This window comes from Oculina patagonica, chromosome 2 (genome assembly GCF_052425735.1).
Source record: "Oculina patagonica isolate OP01 chromosome 2, crgOcupat, whole genome shotgun sequence".
NCBI classification, from domain to species: Eukaryota; Metazoa; Cnidaria; class Anthozoa; order Scleractinia; family Oculinidae; genus Oculina; species Oculina patagonica.
The window spans coordinates 30,165,113-30,184,314 of NC_135759.1; the positions used below are offsets into that span (position 1 = coordinate 30,165,113).

At 39.0% G+C, this 19,202-nt stretch overlaps 2 protein-coding genes and 1 pseudogene across 3 annotated transcripts; all 3 read right to left on the minus strand.

Annotated features, from left to right (window-relative positions):
* Positions 1–889: 889 nt before the first annotated feature.
* Positions 890–5,472, minus strand: LOC144644027 (malonyl-[acyl-carrier protein] O-methyltransferase 2-like; annotated as a pseudogene). The gene is made up of 3 exons (XR_013569013.1): positions 5,301–5,472; positions 1,694–2,083; positions 890–1,569 (listed from the first exon to the last, which is right to left on the minus strand). The product of XR_013569013.1 is annotated as a malonyl-[acyl-carrier protein] O-methyltransferase 2-like (transcript).
* Positions 5,473–8,093: 2,621 nt separating this feature from the next.
* On the minus strand, positions 8,094–11,709 carry LOC144641958 (methyltransferase-like protein 27). The gene is made up of 3 exons (XM_078500972.1): positions 11,532–11,709; positions 8,665–9,061; positions 8,094–8,539 (listed from the first exon to the last, which is right to left on the minus strand). Exons 1-3 carry the CDS (start codon positions 11,652–11,654, stop codon positions 8,337–8,339), a joined length of 723 nt encoding a protein of 240 aa, XP_078357098.1. The 5' UTR covers positions 11,655–11,709; the 3' UTR covers positions 8,094–8,336.
* Positions 11,710–15,167: 3,458 nt separating this feature from the next.
* LOC144641960 (methyltransferase-like protein 27) lies at positions 15,168–18,578 on the minus strand. Its single transcript, XM_078500973.1, has 3 exons — positions 18,413–18,578; positions 15,804–16,200; positions 15,168–15,677 (listed from the first exon to the last, which is right to left on the minus strand). The coding sequence occupies exons 1-3, from the start codon at positions 18,533–18,535 to the stop codon at positions 15,475–15,477; spliced, it is 723 nt and encodes a 240-aa protein (XP_078357099.1). The 5' UTR covers positions 18,536–18,578; the 3' UTR covers positions 15,168–15,474.
* Between the last annotated feature and the right edge of the window lie 624 nt (positions 18,579–19,202).

A 19,202-nucleotide genomic window follows, 5' to 3' on the forward strand; every position in this document is an offset into this window, starting at 1 on the left:
GAAAAAAAAAAAAAAATGGGGAGTGCGGTGAACGACGGGAAGGGCGAATACGCGCGCTTTCATTTTTCTCTCTAGGATCCGCGCGCTTACTTTTGACCCCTCTCCTCTGTAACGGTGATGCTAAATTCCGGTAGATCAGGTACGGTTCGTAAAAATTTCTTTTTTGATGAAAGTATTCGACGACTTCTTCGTCGTAATTAAGTCACCTTTGCTTTTATTTGCCTGTCTGTTTTAGAATTCGATAGAATGGTAGTTTTAAGGGGGCAAAGATTAAAGGCTTTAGCCACGCCAGGATTGGTCGAATCTCATTTAGGGGTTAAATTAAAATTTTCCGACAAGTATTCCCACCTTGAACTTTAAAACAAGACTGGAAGAAAGATTGGGGGACTCACAAATGAAAGTACAGAGTGCAACAGTACATTGTACTTTGACAGTGAGATATCCTGGCAAAAATTGGTAGAATTGTTAGCTTATATACGTATTGAATTTCTCGAGAAGAAATGGGCTAAAAATTCTTTCCGGAATTTCTCCGAAAAAGCAAAATTCTTGAAAGAAATTCGAAAATTGTTAAAACAGTTTATATACATTTTCATAGCAAGAATAACAAAGGCATAATGAAGGAATAGCAAAAAAGAATGACTGACAATTAAAAAGTACATTTTATAACCAAAGCTGCCGAGGTACTTATATGAGCAAGATTGACTGACAAAAAAAGAATGACTGACAATGACTGACAATTAAAAAGAATAAAGAAATGGACGACAATCCAGTTGGTCAGCGGTAACACAATATAAAAGCTTTCGCGAAGTCTATGCTTCGTATTTACTGTAAGCGCCGGGTTTTTTTTGGGTTTTTTTTAGGGGGGGGTTTTTTGGGGGGGGGGTATGCAAAATTGTTCAGTGTCATCTTGAAACAAATATGTTCCGAAAATTCTACCAAATTTTAGTTATTGTCAAAAAAATTCCCGAGATTTTGTATTCAGTCTTTTCGGTGTCTAAAATTTTTAAAACTATATCAGAAATTTGTTTCTAAGCCTATTTTGGCCACCGTGACTTGTCTTATTTTAGAAAGGATCTCTACACTATCCATGCGGATCGCTCGTTTTTTACTGTAATCCCAAGAAGCAACAGCACTAGAATCTTCTAGGCCGCTTTTCAAGATAGTTACAGGAAGGAAATTTGATTAAAAATAGAAAAATTCTTGTACCCTTAGAGCCAATTAAAAGGAAAGTATGTATATAATACGTGTGAGTGGTCCAGACATTATTAGAAGTCTCTCACAATCCATGCCGTTCGAAAACCTATATAATAAAACAGTAGAACACGATAACTGTCCACTAAGTCATGAAAGTTAGCGAAAAATAATGCTAAAACGGCAAAATTTGGTAGACCAGCACTTGACCCCTTATAGAGCGACGCCCTGGGAGTGGATGCTTGCCATAGTAGTCGCTGTCTGTGTTCGAAATCAACTTCCATCGCTTCTGTTTCTCCAGGCTTTCAAATTTGTCCTTGTAGCCGTACTCTTCTATTTCATACGCGTCAGAGCGACAGTTGAAGCAAATAATTCCACCTGATAAAAAAAAGATGAACGTGTACAACAGACATCAAACGCAAACTGAGCAAAGCACCGGTAAATTATCTGACCTCCGTTATCCACCTCCAAATGAGTGTATAACTGTAAAACATGGACTTACCTGGCTTTATCCACCGTAGAATCTCGTCAAATGCAGGGGGTTTCATATGCCCAGGGGTTATCACTCCTGATGCCGACACGCCGTCAAATTCAGCGTTTTCTATATCAGCAACTCTCTCGTTTGTCACATATGAGCAAATGAACTTCTTGTAGATTCCTTCGCTTTCTCCAGCATGTCTTCGGACACGTCTAGCCCCACCAGATTGTCAAATCCATACTTCTCTTTCAGGATTTCTCCCACCAATCCAGTACCACAACCCAAATCCAGTAGTTTCAGGTTTTTCTTGTCATTGTCACCATAAATTTCACTCACAGCTGCATTGAATGCATCTGCACACCTGAGGTGGCCAACGTATCCTGGGGAGGGATCTTGCTCTGAACCATTTACCCACTTAAAAGAAAAAAATATAACACATTCGGTCAGGTTGTTTGCTTTTCATCCTTTGAGCCATCTGATTATTTTAACTGGTAGGGCCTAGACCGTCTAGTGGCACTAAACATCGTGCCTTAATCGGCACGATACTGATAAAGTATCGAACTTTGAACACTGAAAATGATAACTTTATCTTAAAAGTACTTTTCTTGTTTTGTAGTTGTTGTTGTTGTTGTTTCGAACTTTACTCGTTTAACCACGGTGAAAGAATTATATAGAACTAACAAAAAACTACAATACCATACAATACAATACCCTCAAATGTCTTGCCTCTGTCTTGGAATTATAGGATGGATTAAATGAGATGGATTGTGAACAGAATGAGGAAAAAACTTCGTGTGTGACATTTGGTGATTTAGGGTTGCAGCTGAAACCATATTGTGTGATAAATTGGACACAAGAAATAGGTGATGGACTATTCTAGTTTTGACCGCATTATCCACGAAATTTGGTAGTCTTTAAAAGCATTGGATGCGAACACAGGGTAAAACTGTTATTAAAGCAATCTGCGCAGACTATGTGGTTTTTGCGTATAAAGTTCAACACATGACTGCTGTGCTATTGAAGGAACTAAAATGACGACGAACGACAAGAAGCTAAAAGAAAGCTGCCGTGAAAATACGACAGCGCCAAAGATAAAAGTTAAGTGAACAGCGACATTGGCGTTTTTTAAATTAGACCTGTGTGACTGGAATTGTTATGTTCAAGGAAAAGCGAGGGAATTCAGGCAGGGATAAGTAAACTAGGTTTCTGTTCTAAGAAGTTAGAATAGAAGTTTTGCGACGAAATCGCAATAAAGGTTTCCCACCCCTTAAAGGACCTTCGTCACGGGGAATGACGAATGATAATGTTTTCATTCACCATGAATGAAAACATTATCTTTAAACATCAAAAGAAAATATAACCTTTATCTGCGGAGAGATATCAAACCACTGCTAGATATCCGCATCCAAAGATGCTTACTAACTGTTTCAGAGCTCTAAAAATAGTTATTGTCAATGAAAATTGATCCTTAAAATTAGGCCCCGTCCACACTGACCCGCGTAAATTTGAAAACGGAGAAATTTGAAAACGCCGCGTAAAATGTTTTCCGTTCACATAAGTCCGCCGCAAGATATCGATAACAATCGATGAAAATCGATGTAATTAAGGAAATTTTATTTGTGACTATCGATTGGTCATCGATTGGCCGATGCCAATCGATATCAATTAACTAACCATCATCGATTGATATCGATTGATTGATTGATTTCCGATCATCGATTTTGATCGATTGATCACGCCGAGATATTTATGAATAAATGTTACGCTTCAGCGTTCCCAAGCGAGTTTGGATGACGCGACTTAACTTCCAACATGCATTTGATAGTTAATAAATGCTCCAGCTATTTAAAATTGCAAAACTTGAAACAAACCCAAAGTTTGGTACCTTGAAACAACATCATTCTATTTGCGTGTTTTCCGAACAGTGCGCAGCTGTATAGGACTGTATAAGTATTGTCATACATCGTAATCCTTCAAAGGAACCAGTCGATCGAAAATCGCCCGAGGAATTCTTTAGTCTATTGATCAAACCAATAGGAAGCTAGCTTAACTTGGTGCTTACTTAAGTTTAATTTTATCTGGAAAGGCAAGTCAAGGCAATTTTAATTGCTAAATATTTCCAAGTGTTTTCACACAGTATGAGAGGATTGTTTGCCTAAGGGACTTAAAGGGGTGAGAAAGGTTTTGTTTGCGATTTCGTCGCAAAACCTCTTACTCTAACTTCTTAATTAGAACAGAAACCTACTTTACTTGTTCTCACCTGTTTTCTGTCTAATTTCCCTCGCTTTTTCTTGAGCATAACAATACCAGTCACTTAAGCCGGTATGTCTAATTTAATAAACGCCAATGTCGCTGTTCACTGTGCTTTTATCTTTGTCTCTGTTATAATTTCACGGCAGCTTTCTTGAAGGTAGTCGTTTCAGATCCTTCATGCCGCTTTTTTCAGAGCCGTAGTTGTCGCCTGTCGGAATTTACCCCTTACAGGGCCTTATTCCCAAGCATTCAAATCGTGACCTCAAATAAAATCACCCCACAGCAAATTTCGACCGCGATAAGCTAAAAAAAACTATGCAGAAAGAAATTGCAGATTGTGGCGAAGATTTTGTCATCCTTTCCCTAGTTACACGGCTCAAAACGATCATATCTTGGAACAACTTCCCCTCGCGCATTGCAAACGCGCTAATTCGACGGTTCTCTTACGATGCCCTGAATAAGATCCGTACAGCAGCGAACAAAGACAAGGAAGACTCCATAACCATCTGGCTTTCTGTCCCGTACATCGGAGACAAAACATCCCAACTCTTAAGATCCTTCAAAAGAAAGCTTCGCAGATGTCTTACAAACTCTAACATCGAGATACAAGTACGCGAGAAAACAACGAAACTATGTTTTTATACGAACAACAAAGATCGAGTTCCACTTCTGAATAAATCACATGTTGTTTACAAATTTAAATGCCCTGGCTGCCAATCAGCGTACATCGGCAAAACGGACAGAACTCTTTTCGTCCGAACACATGAACACGCAATCTCTGACAAAGAGAGCGCAATTTACAAACACCTACGAACGTGTAACCATTTACTTTTCATTCGTGATTTGTGTAATTTACCGGATAATTTAAACACTGAGATTGCTCCACCTTCTATCAGTAATGACAAAGAATATTTCACCCATGTTGTCCGTGATAATACAACGGTATTAGACTGTGATCACAACTGGAATCTTCTTCTATACAAAGAGGCTTATTATATCAAACGCCTAGCACCTTCCCTGAACAATGGACTAAAATCCAGCAGAGAACTCTATCTATTCTCCTGAGTAAACTTATTGTTTCCGTCTCCTCACTCACAGTATTTAAGATCTAGCTTGTATGTTAATTTTATTAGTCTGATGATGGTATAGTTTATACCGAAATATAACATTCTATTTATCAAGATCCTCATTTGTTGTCTGAATTGTTGGACACAATGAATTTATTCGGATTATCCTTCGTCCTTTAATTCCCTACTTGTAAATGGTGCGTTTCAATTCTCAGCGTTTCAACAATGTTAACAATGGGCAATGATTGTATTGGCAAAGTCATATAGGCTAGATTAGGCTCATTGCTATCTACTCAATCATAAATACATACTTTATCGTAGGTGTCAGCCCAGATTTTGTATCCTTTTTTCACTAGCTCTTCTGAGGTGTTCCAATAGGTGATATCAAACATTTCTTTCGGATAATATACAGGCCCGCTTTTGTTGGTCTCCATATCTCCTTCAGAATTTAACAATACTTGGACTGATGTTCTTGTAAACGGAGACTGTGCGTGATAAACAATGAAAATAATTTCTCTATGCTAATTAATCGCGTGCAGTTAGGCGGTCACTACTATTTTCAATAGACTTAACCCATTGCCAAATCTTTCTTTCGTGCGTGACGAACACAAATGAAAGGCGTTTGCGTAGGAGGCCGCCTCCACGGAGGCAGTCCAAAATAATACGATAATAAATGATAGTATTGGAATTTGAAAGAGTCGATTTTTGTGAAGGAGGCTAGGAAAACCGGACATATGACGCCGGGTCGGAAAATCAAACGCGCGTCACATTGGTGGGAGGCGAGCGCTCTCACCACCGCGCTATCCCTACTCCCCCTTCTCCCACAAAGACTACTGGGAATGGCTACGCGTTCACAATACATATACTAGTTCTTGTATTCCAGTATTGTGCAATGTGATACTTAATTGTCTTGAATATAATATAATATAATATAGGAAATCGCACGATCTTCTCGCACAATCCGTGATTAATAAGCGTAAGTGATGCTTTGAAAGTTGTTAAAATTGCACGTGCCTGTATTTTTGATTTATAGTACAAAATTACGAGCACATTCCTTACAAACAGGAACAGTCACTGAACAGTCAAATCCTGGGTTCCTCTTCAGACTACTTCGGCTGTAAGCTTAAACCTTCGTAAGTCTTCGCGACAACATGGTAAATCTTCGAAAGACTTCGAGCCAGCTTCGGAAATCTTCGGAAGTTTTGGGGCCAACTTATTTACAGATAAATCATAACCATTCGGGAACAGTAAACTTATAAAAACTCCTCGGTTCCTCTTCAGACTTTAGTAACCTTCGTAAGTCCTCGCGACAACATCGTAAATCTTCGAAAGACTTCGCCAATTTCGGAATACTTTGTTTCAACTTCGGAAAGAAGAGTAATAGATACAGCTCTCGTCCAATAACAATCAAGTTATTTTGTTGAGTGTATTATAATATATGATATTTTGAAGCGTTGCGCGGTGTGAACTACCGAGCATGCTTGCTTCTGGGCGCCACTCAGTAATTGCTGAAGTAATCGTTACAGATCACATTTCAGTAGTATCCTTTAGAAACATTGAAGGCCAATTGCAATGAGTTAAACATCAAAATTGAGAAAAAATAAGTTATTATTTTGTCAATTTCCGGCGAACTAATGATTTAATTTTACATTTTGTGTGACATTTTAGCTAAATTTTGGGTCAGAAAGAAATAATTAAATTACATGGTTAATTATTAACAGTCAATTAAGTGACAACTGAAAAATCGACCACCCATCCAGACGCTCATAGTGGACGAATTTTACCAGGACATTCTGAAAGTTTGACACCAAGAAACCACCAAGCACGTTTGCCAGATCTCCGAGAAGATGTTGGAAAATGAACACTGTCCCTAAGATTGGCAAATCCATGTGAAAAGTACGGTGATGTTAAATTCCGATCGATCAGGTACGGATCCTGAAAATTTCTTTTATGATGAAAGTATTCGACGACGTTTTCATCGTCATTTAAGTCACTTTCGCTTTAAGGCACTATTTTCTGTCTGTTTTAGAATGGTGGTTTTAAAGGGACAAATATTAAAAGCTTTAGCCACGCCAGGATTGGTCAAATCTAATTTAGGGGTAAAATTGAAATTTCCGACAGGTATTCCCACCTTTGACTTTAAAACAAGACTTGGCGAAAGGGGTACTCGCAAATGAAAGTACAGAGTGCAACAGTACATTGTACTAAGCTTAGATATAAACATTCCAGAATTCTTTAAGAGTTTAAACACCGACAAGAGATTAAGAAAATCTCGGGAATTTTAGACAGAGACTGCATCTAGGTAAAAATTGGTTGAGTTTTGTAGCCCGTTATCGATTGTGCAAGCATGATTTTTTGGCATAATGTGGGAAAGCGAGCATAATTATTGTACTTTTGATAAAAGTAGCACTGCAGTCAAGTTTTGCCTATTTTCATTTGTCGTCTGTACGACGATCAAGTTGGTCAGCGGTTACACAATATAAACGCTTTCGCGACGTTTTTGCTTACCGTATTTACTCGAATAAGCGCCGCGGCGCTTATTAAATTTTTCACGCCTCAAGTGCGGCGCTTATTCGAAGGCGGCGCTTATTTAAAATTTGGACGCCATAAAGAATCTAATCTTTTACAGTAATTGAAAATAGCGTCCTTTGATTGTCAGTCTTCGTCTCTTGCTGAAGAAAGAAGTAGCGCTAGCTGTCTTGGCAAAGTTCACGGCCTTTACAACATTTACAGAGCTGCGTATTGCAAGAATGTTGGATAGAAGAACATCGGGACTGCGGCGCTTATTCGGGGGCGGCGCTTATTATATTTTTTGTCCTAAATGCGGCGCTTATTCGAGGGCGGCGCTTATTCGGGGGCGGCGCTTATTTGAGTAAATGCGGTATGCAAAATTGTTCAGTGTCACCTAGAAGCTAATATTTTCCGAAAATTCTACCAAATTTTGGTTATTGTCAAAATATTCTGAGATTTTGTAAAACTCTTATTCGGTGTATAAAAGTTTTAAAATTATTCCTGAATTTGGCCACTGTGACTTGTCTCATTTTAAAAATGAACTCAACACTGTCCATGCGGACCGCTCGTTTTTTACTGTAATCCCAAGAGGCAACAGCGCTAGAATCTTCGCAGCCAGTTTTCAAGAGAATTATGGAAAGAAAATTTGATTTAAAATATCAACGTTATTGTTTTCTTAGAGCCAATCAAAAGGAAAGTAATATCATATGTGAAAGTGGTTTAGACAATTTTGCAAGTCTATCACAATCCATTCCGTTCGATAACCTAATATAGTAAAACAGTAGAACATGATTACTGTCCACTAAGTTCATGAAAGTTAGCGAAATATGACAATGTTAAAACGGCAAAATTCGGTAGACCAGTACGCGAGCTCTCAAAGAGCGTCCTTCGGGGTGTGGATTCTCGCCATAGTAGTCGCTGTCTGAGTTTGAAATCAACTTCCATCGCTTCTGTTTCTCCAGGCTTTCAAATTTGTCCTTGTAGCCGTACTCTTCTGTTTCATACGCGTCAGAGCGACAGTTGAAGCAAATAATTCCACCTGATGAAAAAAAAGATGAACGTGTACAACACACTTTAAACGCGAACTGAGCAAAACACCAGTGCACTATCTGACCTCCGTTATTCACATCCAAACGGGTGTATAACTGTAAAACATGGACTTACCTGGCTTTATCCACCGTAGAATCTCGTCAAATACAGGGGGTTTTATCTGCCCAGGGGTTATTACTGATGATGCTAACAGGCCGTCAAATTCAGCATTTTCTATCTCAGCAACTCTCTCGTTTGTCACATATAAGCAAATGAACTTCTTGTAGATTCCTTTCTCTTTTGCTTTCTCAAGCAGGTTTTCGGACACGTCTAGCCCTACCAGATTGTCAAATCCATACTTCTCTTTCAGTATTTTTCCCACCAATCCAGTACCACAGCCCAAGTCCAGTAATTTCAGGTTTTTCTTGTCAGTGTCACCATAAACTTCACTCACAGCTGCATTGAATGCATCTGCACACCTGAGGTGGCCAACGTATCCTGGGGAGGGATCTTGCTCTGAACCATTTGCCCACTTAAATGTAAAAAAAGATAACACATTTGCTAAGATAGTTTTCTTATTATCCCCTGAGCCGTCCGATCTTTTAATCGGCGAGAAAAAAAACCTAAAGTTCGAGTCAAGGCTTCTCCAGATGCCACCCACACACCCGCTTGATCAGAACGATACTGGTTGATTAAGAATCGAGCTAAGAAAAATGAAAATAAGAACCTTATCTTTCAAGGGAGGGGGCGCTTACTAGAGAGAGGGAGTATTTTTAAATTCAGATAACAGTTAGGGTAAATATAAAAGAAATACAGTGGACCTTTTTTTTCTAGTAACACATGTTCACATAAAAATAACAATAACTTAAAAAGCGTTAAAGCCTGGTTTTCACTAGCGACACAAACACAAGCACAAGCGGAAGCACAACAGCTCCTATTTAAACGTGAAAAGGGCTTCGACCCAAGCATAAGCACAAGCGCATTGCATGTTGATCCTTGTTATCAAAAGTCTTTCTTTTCTCGTGCTTGCGCTTGTGCTTGCGTCGCTAAGTGAAAACCAGGCTTAAATTCCTGTTTTCTTGTCTATAAACTTTCATAATCTACCACCTTGGAAAAGAGGGGGAGGCGAGAGGGGGGCTTGATAGAGGTGGGAGAATATTTTAAATAATAAACGACCAGAGGGGGGCTTATTAGAGAGGAAGCTCAAAAGAGGAAGTTCACCTTAGCAGAACTTTTTAGGTATATGTTCTCGTTTCTTTTCATGGTCTCTTTCAATCTCCTCAGTGTCCGCAAATGCCTTGCATCTGTTTTGGCATGACAGCGTTGAACTGAATTGGCGAACATAATAAGGAGAAAACAGCAAGGCGATTGATGGTTCAACCAAAACTTGCCCCCTCAGAAAATTTTGAAATCTAGAAGCTTGGAAATGCTATTTCCAGCGTTCTCTAAGAGCTATTTGTGATTTACGCATATCGCGAATTATTTACTTCCTACACTGTCCAGGTACACTGTCTCAGCAAACCACTGAAGAGAGTATAACACTTGCAACGTCAATTGCAAAATAGAAAATCGACTGTCTCTGTATCTTGAAACCAGCAAATGTTTCACCTTTCAGAGTCATCGTAGTACGTTCTGGTCTTAATTTCTGGTTTGTTTTAGTTTTTGGCCGTTTAACATTGTTGTGCATCACCCTACGTACGTTAAAGAAATGAAAAGAACTACAAATGTTATTGTTTCAAACCTCTCGGGAGATAAAATTTTATTTTCAACATTTTATACAGGCCTGTTTTTTACCCCCCCCCCCCCCCCACCGGCCCCTCCCCTTGCTACGGCACTGGACTTTGTTGACCTTTTTTTAGATATTTAAGAACTATCGGTGACAGATGAATGCTTAGTGAATTAAAGTGCAATACAGGGTTTTCCCACAGCTAAGTATCTGTCTGTATTCTTTTTCTGCTGTTATCGGAGTCCTATAACTGTTCAACGGCTACGTGCTGGAGTGTACTTTGAATTTTAGTCAAGCCTACTTTCGACTGCTTGGAAAAATCGCTTTTGATAAGGTTTCTGAATTGACCTGAATCAAGAGTTTCGTATATCGTGTTGTTGTAAATCTTAAAATTATAAATAGAGTGTAAACATAAATAACCGTTTAAACATCTGTTATAGCTTTTAGAATTGTATGTGGCGACTATGATTAGTAAGTACATATAGGGAAAAGACAATGTTATGTCAAAATGCTGTAATTAAATGTTTGTAAGTGATGTAATAATATATTGTAGTCTATTGAAAGTAATGTAAATAATATACTGTAAGCATTATCCCGTAAATCTACGTAAGTACTGTTTTGTAAGTTTTATCGTGTTGTATATCGTATAAGTATCGTGTAAGTATATCGTGTTGTGAATGTCACAACTTTTATCTAGCGACAAAAGTAGCTTTAGTTCAAATTGTTTAGTTCAAATCTTTGCAAGCAATAAATAGACGTGAAAAGCGATCCATTTTCAAATACATTAAACTCTGAAAGGTGACACGAGACACTAAGCCCAGAGGGCTTTTGATTATGCATATAACACATCGTTAGCATACCGTATTGGCATCGTTAAACAACCGTAACGGTCCTCGGTACGGCTCGTGCAAGTTGTATAAGAAAGGAATATAGCCGGATAGTAACGTTAGTCGGAAGTATTATCATTGATGAGACATAAGCGTTTTAGACTGACACCTCGAACATTTTGATGTCATGTTATCTTACCTTTTTTCTTTGACTAATACTAAGCAGTGACCTCGAATCATGTTAAATATTCGGCGCCCACGGCAAATTTCGATGGCTAGAAAGCGAAAAATTCTATACATAAAGAAATCCCAGATTGAGCCAAAGATTTTGCCATCCTTTCCCTACTCGTTACTGGTCCGTCTTCGTTGTCAGCGTTTCCACAATGGACTATGGTTACCTGCACTAACTATCGGTTTTGCTATCTACTTTTCAAAAATTAAATACGTACTTCATCGTAGGTTTTAGACCAGATTTTGTATCCTTCTTTCAGTATCTCTTCTGAGGTGTTCCACCAGCTGATATCAATCACTTCTTGCGGATAAAGTGCAGGCCCGTTGTTGTTGGTTGCCATTTTTTTTCCCGCAGACTTCGACAATTCAGAAGGATGCAACTATCAAAGCTGCGCAAAGCTATGCAATGAACAAGTCGATCATGATTGGTCGAGATCAGTCCTGGTACTCTGTCACGCAATCTTCCTTCCATGCGTGACGAGCACAAAGAGCTTTTGCATAGAAAGCCACCAAGGCACGCGGTTCTTTATCCAATCTATTCCAGTCCCTGACCTCTCACTTCTGCGCGAGTTCTGGGACGGACTGGTAATGGTAATGTTTAATAATGGTAATGGTAATACTTTATTTAAACACAGTAAATTCCATTCAGGTACAGAATAAAAACAAAGGGTAAAACACTTACTACACTAACTACGAGAGGCTAGAGCGGTTTTCACTTGAGTGTCGAAAGTTAATTGCGTTTGCTGTGGTTTTGCATTGCTACGCTAAGTGATTGGCTTAAAAATCTCGCGCCACTTTCTTAGCCAATCAGAACTGAAACCAAAACCAATCGTGACTCGCTCGCGCGCGTTTTCCCGCGCCACGTGCCGGCTACATGTATTTGCTTCGAGTTTTGATTGGTTCGCTGGTTTGTCTGTGTCCTTTGTGATTGGCCGGAGTAATTACTTTGGTTTTGGTTTTACGACACTTAATTGAAAACTGCTCTAACTAGTAAAAACAAACAGACTTCGGTCCTTTCATGACGTTGGTGACTTTCGACTCCTTTGCAGAAGGTTTTTACTGAAATCTCTCCTGTAGAAGACGAACTTTTCCCAGAAATCTTGAAATCTAGAAACCACGAAACCAACAAATATCCCATGCAAGTCTGCCAGAAGACTGGAAAAACGGAAGGAGAGGTAGCAACAGTGTTCCAATTAGTGCACACACGTCCACATAAACAAAATGGCGTCTTTTTTCGAGGCGGCTTAGTCCACGAAAAAAATAAATCGTCTCTTTCTAGTAGAGTATGGTGACCTATCAATTTTATCTCAGATTTCGGGTGTAGCGATCAAGTTCTTTCTGTGAAACGAATACGGATTAATTCTTATGTTTGAAAAATATATTATCACTGGAAATGTTTCTTTGCCAGTACTTGTTAAAACAAGGTCTTCTTGCTCCTAAACGAATATGGGGATCCCACTTCTTTATTTAAAACTTTAAGTCCCCTTAACGTAATCAATCAGTACGCAACGTTTGGTTGAAAAGCTATGTTCAGTTCTATTACGGGGCAATGACCTTAAAGGGAACGCAGGTTTCAGGTACAAATATGTTTGATCAATAAATGTCAGAGCCAAGAAAGATAGAATTTTACACTGATTTTCGTTCAACTACGTTTAATATCATCCAGAGCTTAAATACTACAGCTGTTCTTTAATTATTTTTTGTCAATCTACTCTCTACATTATACTAAGTATTTTGGCCACGACCAAGTGGTCCCCCCTACTACAAGCTATGCATTTTATTTACACATTATAATTGTTTAATCTGATTCTTTCTTACATATAAGTGCATTCTCTGTACATATATTACACGCCGGCTACTTCACTTTTTGGCGTGACGCCGGGGCAAATGATTGCGTGACGGACGAGTAAGTCACGCGAGGTATGAGCAGAGCTGTCCCCAGTGTAAAAGAAATTTCTGTTGTTCTGCAATTTCAATTTCATTTCAACTGATTAGGTTTTTCAATTTAGTTGTACGTTCACATTTTCGCCTTAATCGTTGCAATTCATAATTTTTCAGTTTGATTTTCATGTCTGTTATATAATTTATGTCTTGTATAATTAACACTGATTTAAATTCCAATATCAACAAACCTTCTTGCAAAAGCAAGATTCTGCTATTTATTTTCAGAGGGCAGTAAAAATGAAATACGATAATTCCTAAATTAAAACATTAAAATACGTCTACCATATTTTCCTTCAAATCTGTAGATAAAAGTTCAACTATTATTTCAATCTTCTGTTGTTTAGTTAAACTTTTTTTCCCACAAGACGCCGAATAAATCTTGACTGTTATATTGCATGGCGGCTTTTTGCAAACCAATATTCTGCATGTCATTCTTGGAGGGCGATTAACATGAAAACGCGGTATTTTCTGAATTCAAACGATAAAAAAATAACCACAACGTATTTGCTTCAAAACAGGAAAAAAGGTTTCGCTATAAAACTGTTCTCTATATTTCTACTCTTTTTCAATATAGCGACACTCGAGAATTTTGCTCCACCTTCGAAAACAACGATCACGTGGCCACATGAACACAAATAGGACTTCTTGAACATGTATCACGTGGTATGCTTGCACGTGCCAAGTGTTAAAATGCTCACGTGGTACTGAGAACCTGCAACATGCTATTTTCAAATAGGGTCGTGGACTTGAGAGAAGTTGAGCAAAAACTCTTGAGTGTCACGGTTTATGCGAAAAAGTATCAAACAATGCAAAAGTATCTTTCTCATCGAAATATTCTGCACCCCTCCCACGCCCCACTCCGAATTTGCGAAGAGGGTTAGTTGTTTGTGGCTACTGCTTGGTCAATTGATGGCAGCCATAAGCAACTGTCACAACAGAAAATTAGCTGAAATCGAATTAAAACATGCCCGAAAGTACATGAGAAATCATTTCTAATTCTGATCATCTAGAATCACTATTTATGCTTGTTGTCTTTTTTAAAGTACTAAGTAGATATGAGTTCTCTTTTCCTGTTGAATTTTCTATAATCGAGGCGGGAAATTTTTACGATTTTTCGTCAAGGTATGGCTGAATTTTGATTCTAGTAGCCTGGCCCCTGGCGAATTCTTAACAGACCCAACCTGCTGTACGGAGTAACCATCCATAAGAGAAAATTATAAGGCTGCAGAATAACGACAGAAAAACCAAAGTTCATTTTCGTCCCTGTGTGAGAACTGCTCAAGTTCGTATCACGCCCTGACTTCTCCAAATCTCTTAAGAGATAATACTTTTACTCTTCATTTTCACATAATTTACAATTTAACATACACAGCATAACTACATTGACTTGTTGTTTACGCGGTACTTTCCTTGCGCGAATCAGCTTATTAAATTTTTCACGCCTCAAGTGCGGCGCTTATTCGAAGGCGGCGCTTATTTAAAATTTGGACGCCATAAAGAATCTAATCTTTTACAGTAATTGAAAATAGCGTCCTTTGATTGTCAGTCTTCGTCTCTTGCTGAAGAAAGAAGTAGCGCTAGCTGTCTTGGCAAAGTTCACGGCCTTTACAACATTTACAGAGCTGCGTATTGCAAGAATGTTGGATAGAAGAACATCGGGACTGCGGCGCTTATTCGGGGGCGGCGCTTATTATCTTTTTTGTCCTAAATGCGGCGCTTTTTCGAGGGCGGCGCTTATTTGAGTAAATGCCGTATGCAAAATTGTTCAGTGTCACCTAGAAGCTAATATTTTCCGAAAATTCTACCAAATTTTGGTTATTGTCAAAATATCCTGAGATTTTGTAAAACTCTTATTCGGTGTATAAAATTTTTAAAATTATTCCTGAATTTGGCCACTGTGACTTGTCTCATTTTAAAAATGAACTCAACACTGTCCATGCGGACCGCTCGTTTTTTACTGTAATCCCAAGAGGCAACAGCACTAGAATCTTCGCAGCCAGTTTTCAAGAGAATTATGGAAAGAAAATTTGATTTAAAATATCAACGTTATTGTTTTCTTAGAGCCAATCAAAAGGAAAGTAATATCATATGTGAAAGTGGTTTAGACAATTTTGCAAGTCTATCACAATCCATGCCGTTCGATAACCTAATATAGTAAAACAGTAGAACATGATTACTGTCCACTAAGTTCATGAAAGTTAGCGAAATATGACAATGTTAAAACGGCAAAATTCGGTAGACCAGTACGCGAGCTCTCAAAGAGCGTCCTTCGGGGTGTGGATTCTCGCCATAGTAGTCGCTGTCTGAGTTTGAAATCAACTTCCATCGCTTCTGTTTCTCCAGGCTTTCAAATTTGTCCTTGTAGCCGTACTCTTCTGTTTCATACGCGTCAGAGCGACAGTTGAAGCAAATAATTCCACCTGATGAAAAAAAAAGATGAACGTGTACAACACACTTTAAACGCGAACTGAGCAAAACACCAGTGCACTATCTGACCTCCGTTATTCACATCCAAACGGGTGTATAACTGTAAAACATCGACTTACCTGGCTTTATCCACCGTAGAATCTCGTCAAATACAGGGGGTTTTATCTGCCCAGGGGTTATTACTGATGATGCTAACAGGCCGTCAAATTCAGCATTTTCTATCTCAGCAACTCTCTCGTTTGTCACATATAAGCAAATGAACTTCTTGTAGATTCCTTTCTCTTTTGCTTTCTCAAGCATGTTTTCGGACACGTCTAGCCCTACCAGATTGTCAAATCCATACTTCTCTTTCAGTATTTTTCCCACCAATCCAGTACCACAGCCCAAGTCCAGTAATTTCAGGTTTTTCTTGTCAGTGTCACCATAAACTTCACTCACAGCTGCATTGAATGCATCCGCACACCTGAGGTGGCCAACGTATCCTGGGGAGGGATCTTGCTCTGAACCATTTGCCCACTTAAATGTAAAAAAAGATAACACATTTGCTAAGATAGTTTTCTTATTATCCCCTGAGCCGTCCGATCTTTTAATCGGCGAGAAAAAAAAACCTAGGCACTAAAGTTCGAGTCAAGGCTTCTCCAGATGCCACCCACACACCCGCTTGATCACAACGATATTGGTTGATTAAGAATCGAGCTAAGAAAAATGAAAATAAGAACCTTATCTTTCAAGGGAGGGGGCGCTTACTAGAGAGAGGGAGTATTTTTAAATTCAGATAACAGTTAGGGTAAATATAAAAGAAATACAGTGGACCTTTTTTTTCTAGTAACACATGTTCAAATAAAAATAACAATAACTTAAAAAGCGTTAAAGCCTGGTTTTCACTACGCGACAACAAGCACAAGCACAAGCGGAAGCACAACAGCTCCTATTTAAACGTGAAAAGGGCTTCGACGCAAGCATAAACACAAGCGCATTCCATTTTGATCCTTGTAATCAAAAGTCTTTTTTTTTTTCTCGTGCTTGCGCTTGTGCTTGCGTCGCTAAGTAAAAACCAGGCTTAAATTTTCTGTTTTCTTGTCTATAAACTTTCATAATCTACCACCTTGGAAAAGAGGGGGAGGCGAGAGGGGGGCTCAATAGAGGTGGGAGAGTATTTAAAAAAAATAAACGACCAGAGGGGGGCTTATTAGAGAGAAAGCTCAAAAGAGGACGTTCTTAACAGATCTTTTTAGGTTTATGTTCTCGTTTCTTTTCATGGTCTCTTTCAATCTCCTCAGTGTCCGCAAATGCCTTGCATCTGTTTTGGCATGACAGCGTTGAACTGAATTGGCGAACATAATAAGGAGAAAACAGCAAGGCGATTGATGGTTCAACCAAAACTTGCCCCCTCAGAAAATTTTGAAATCTAGAAGCTTGGAAATGCTATTTCCAGCGTTCTCTAAGAGCTATTTGTGATTTACGCATATCGCGAATTATTTACTTCCTACACTGTCCAGGTACACTGTCTCAGCAAACCACTGAAGAGAGTATAACACTTGCAACGTCAATTGCAAAATAGAAAATCGACTGTCTCTGTATCTTGAAACCAGCAAATGTTTCACCTTTCAGAGTCATCGTAGTACGTTCTGGTCTTAATTTCTGGTTTGTTTTAGTTTTTGGCCGTTTAACATTGTTGTGCATCACCCTACGTACGTTAAAGAAATGAAAAGAACTACAAATGTTATTGTTTCAAACCTCTCGGGAGATAAAATTTTATTTTCAACATTTTATACAGGCTTGTTTTTTACCTTTTTGGGAAAAAAACTTGGGGGGCACGCCCCCCCCCCCCCGGCCCCTCCCCTTGCTACGGCACTGGACTTTGTTGACCTTTTTTTAGATATTTAAGAACTATCGGTGACAGATGAATGCTTAGTGAATCAAAGTGCAATACAGGGTTTTCCCACAGCTTAGTATCTGTCTGTATTCTTTTTCTGCTGTTATCGGAGTCCTATAACTGTTCAACGGCTACGTGCTGGAGTGAACTTTGAATTTTAGTCAAGCCTACTTTCGACTGCTTGGAAAAATCGCTTTTGATAAGGTTTCTGAATTGACCTGAATCAAGAGTTTCGTATATCGTGTTGTGAATGTCACAACTTTTATCTAGCGACAAAAGTAGCTTTAGTTCAAATTATTTAGTTCAAATCTTTGCAAGCAATAAATAGACGTGAAAAGCGATCCATTTTCAAATACATTAAACTCTGAAAGGTGACACGAGACACTAAGCCCAGAGGGCTTTTGATTATGCATATAACACCTCGTTAGCATACCGTATTGGCATCGTTAAACAACCGTAACGGTCCTCGGTACGGCTCGTGCAAGTTGTATAAGAAAGGAATATAGCCGGATAGTAACGTTAGTCGGAAGTATTATCATTGATGAGACATAAGCGTTTTAGACTGACACCTCGAACATTTTGATGTCATGTTATCTTACCTTTTTTCTTTGACTGATACTAAGCAGTGACCTCGAATCATGTTTTAAAATATTCGGCGCCCACGGCAAATTTCGATGGCTAGAAAGCGAAAAATTCTATACATAAAGAAATCCCAGATTGAGCCAAAGATTTTGCCGTCCTTTCCCTACTCGTTACTGGTCCGTCTTCGTTGTCAGCGTTTCCACAATGGACTATGGTTACCTGCACTAACTATCGGTTTTGCTATCTACTTTTCAAAAATTAAATACGTACTTCATCGTAGGTTTTAGACCAGATTTTGTATCCTTCTTTCAGTATCTCTTCTGAGGTGTTCCACCAGCTGATATCAATCACTTCTTGCGGATAAAGTGCAGGCCTGTTGTTGTTGGTTGCCATTTTTTTCCCGCAGACTTCGACAATTCAGAAGGATGCAACTATCAAAGCTACGCAAAGCTATGCAATGAACAAGTCGATCATGATTGGTCGAGATCAGTCCTGGTACTCTGTCACGCAATCTTCCTTCCATGCGTGACGAGCACAAAGAGCTTTTGCATAGAAAGCCACCAAGGCACGCGGTTCTTTATCCAATCTATTCCAGTCCCTGACCTCTCACTTCTGCGCGAGTTCTGGGACGGACTGGTAATGGTAATGTTTAATAATGGTAATGGTAATACTTTATTTAAACACAGTAAATTCCATTCAGGTACAGAATAAAAACAAAGGGTAAAACACTTACTACACTAACTACGAGAGGCTAGAGCGGTTTTCACTTGAGTGTCGAAAGTTAATTGCGTTTGCTGTGGTTTTGCATTGCTACGCTAAGTGATTGGCTTAAAAATCTCGCGCCACTTTCTTAGCCAATCAGAACTGAAACCAAAACCAATCGTGACTCGCTCGCGCGCGTTTTCCCGCGCCACGTGCCGGCTACATGTATTTGCTTCGAGTTTTGATTGGTTCGCTGGTTTGTCTGTGTCCTTTGTGATTGGCCGGAGTAATTACTTTGGTTTTGGTTTTACGACACTTAATTGAAAACTGCTCTAACTAGTAAAAAAAAACAAACAGA

Coding starts and splice junctions, on each gene's coding strand:
- LOC144641958 (XM_078500972.1), bottom strand. CDS start 11,654: ATGGCAACCAACAACAACGGGCCTGCACTTTATCCGCAAGAAGTGATT. Junction 9,062..11,531: donor GGTCTAAAACCTACGATGAA/GTACGTATTTAA, acceptor TTTACATTTAAG/TGGGCAAATGGTTCAGAGCA. Junction 8,540..8,664: donor TCTACGGTGGATAAAGCCAG/GTAAGTCCATGT, acceptor TTTTTTCATCAG/GTGGAATTATTTGCTTCAAC.
- LOC144641960 (XM_078500973.1), bottom strand. CDS start 18,535: ATGGCAACCAACAACAACAGGCCTGCACTTTATCCGCAAGAAGTGATT. Junction 16,201..18,412: donor GGTCTAAAACCTACGATGAA/GTACGTATTTAA, acceptor TTTACATTTAAG/TGGGCAAATGGTTCAGAGCA. Junction 15,678..15,803: donor TCTACGGTGGATAAAGCCAG/GTAAGTCGATGT, acceptor TTTTTTCATCAG/GTGGAATTATTTGCTTCAAC.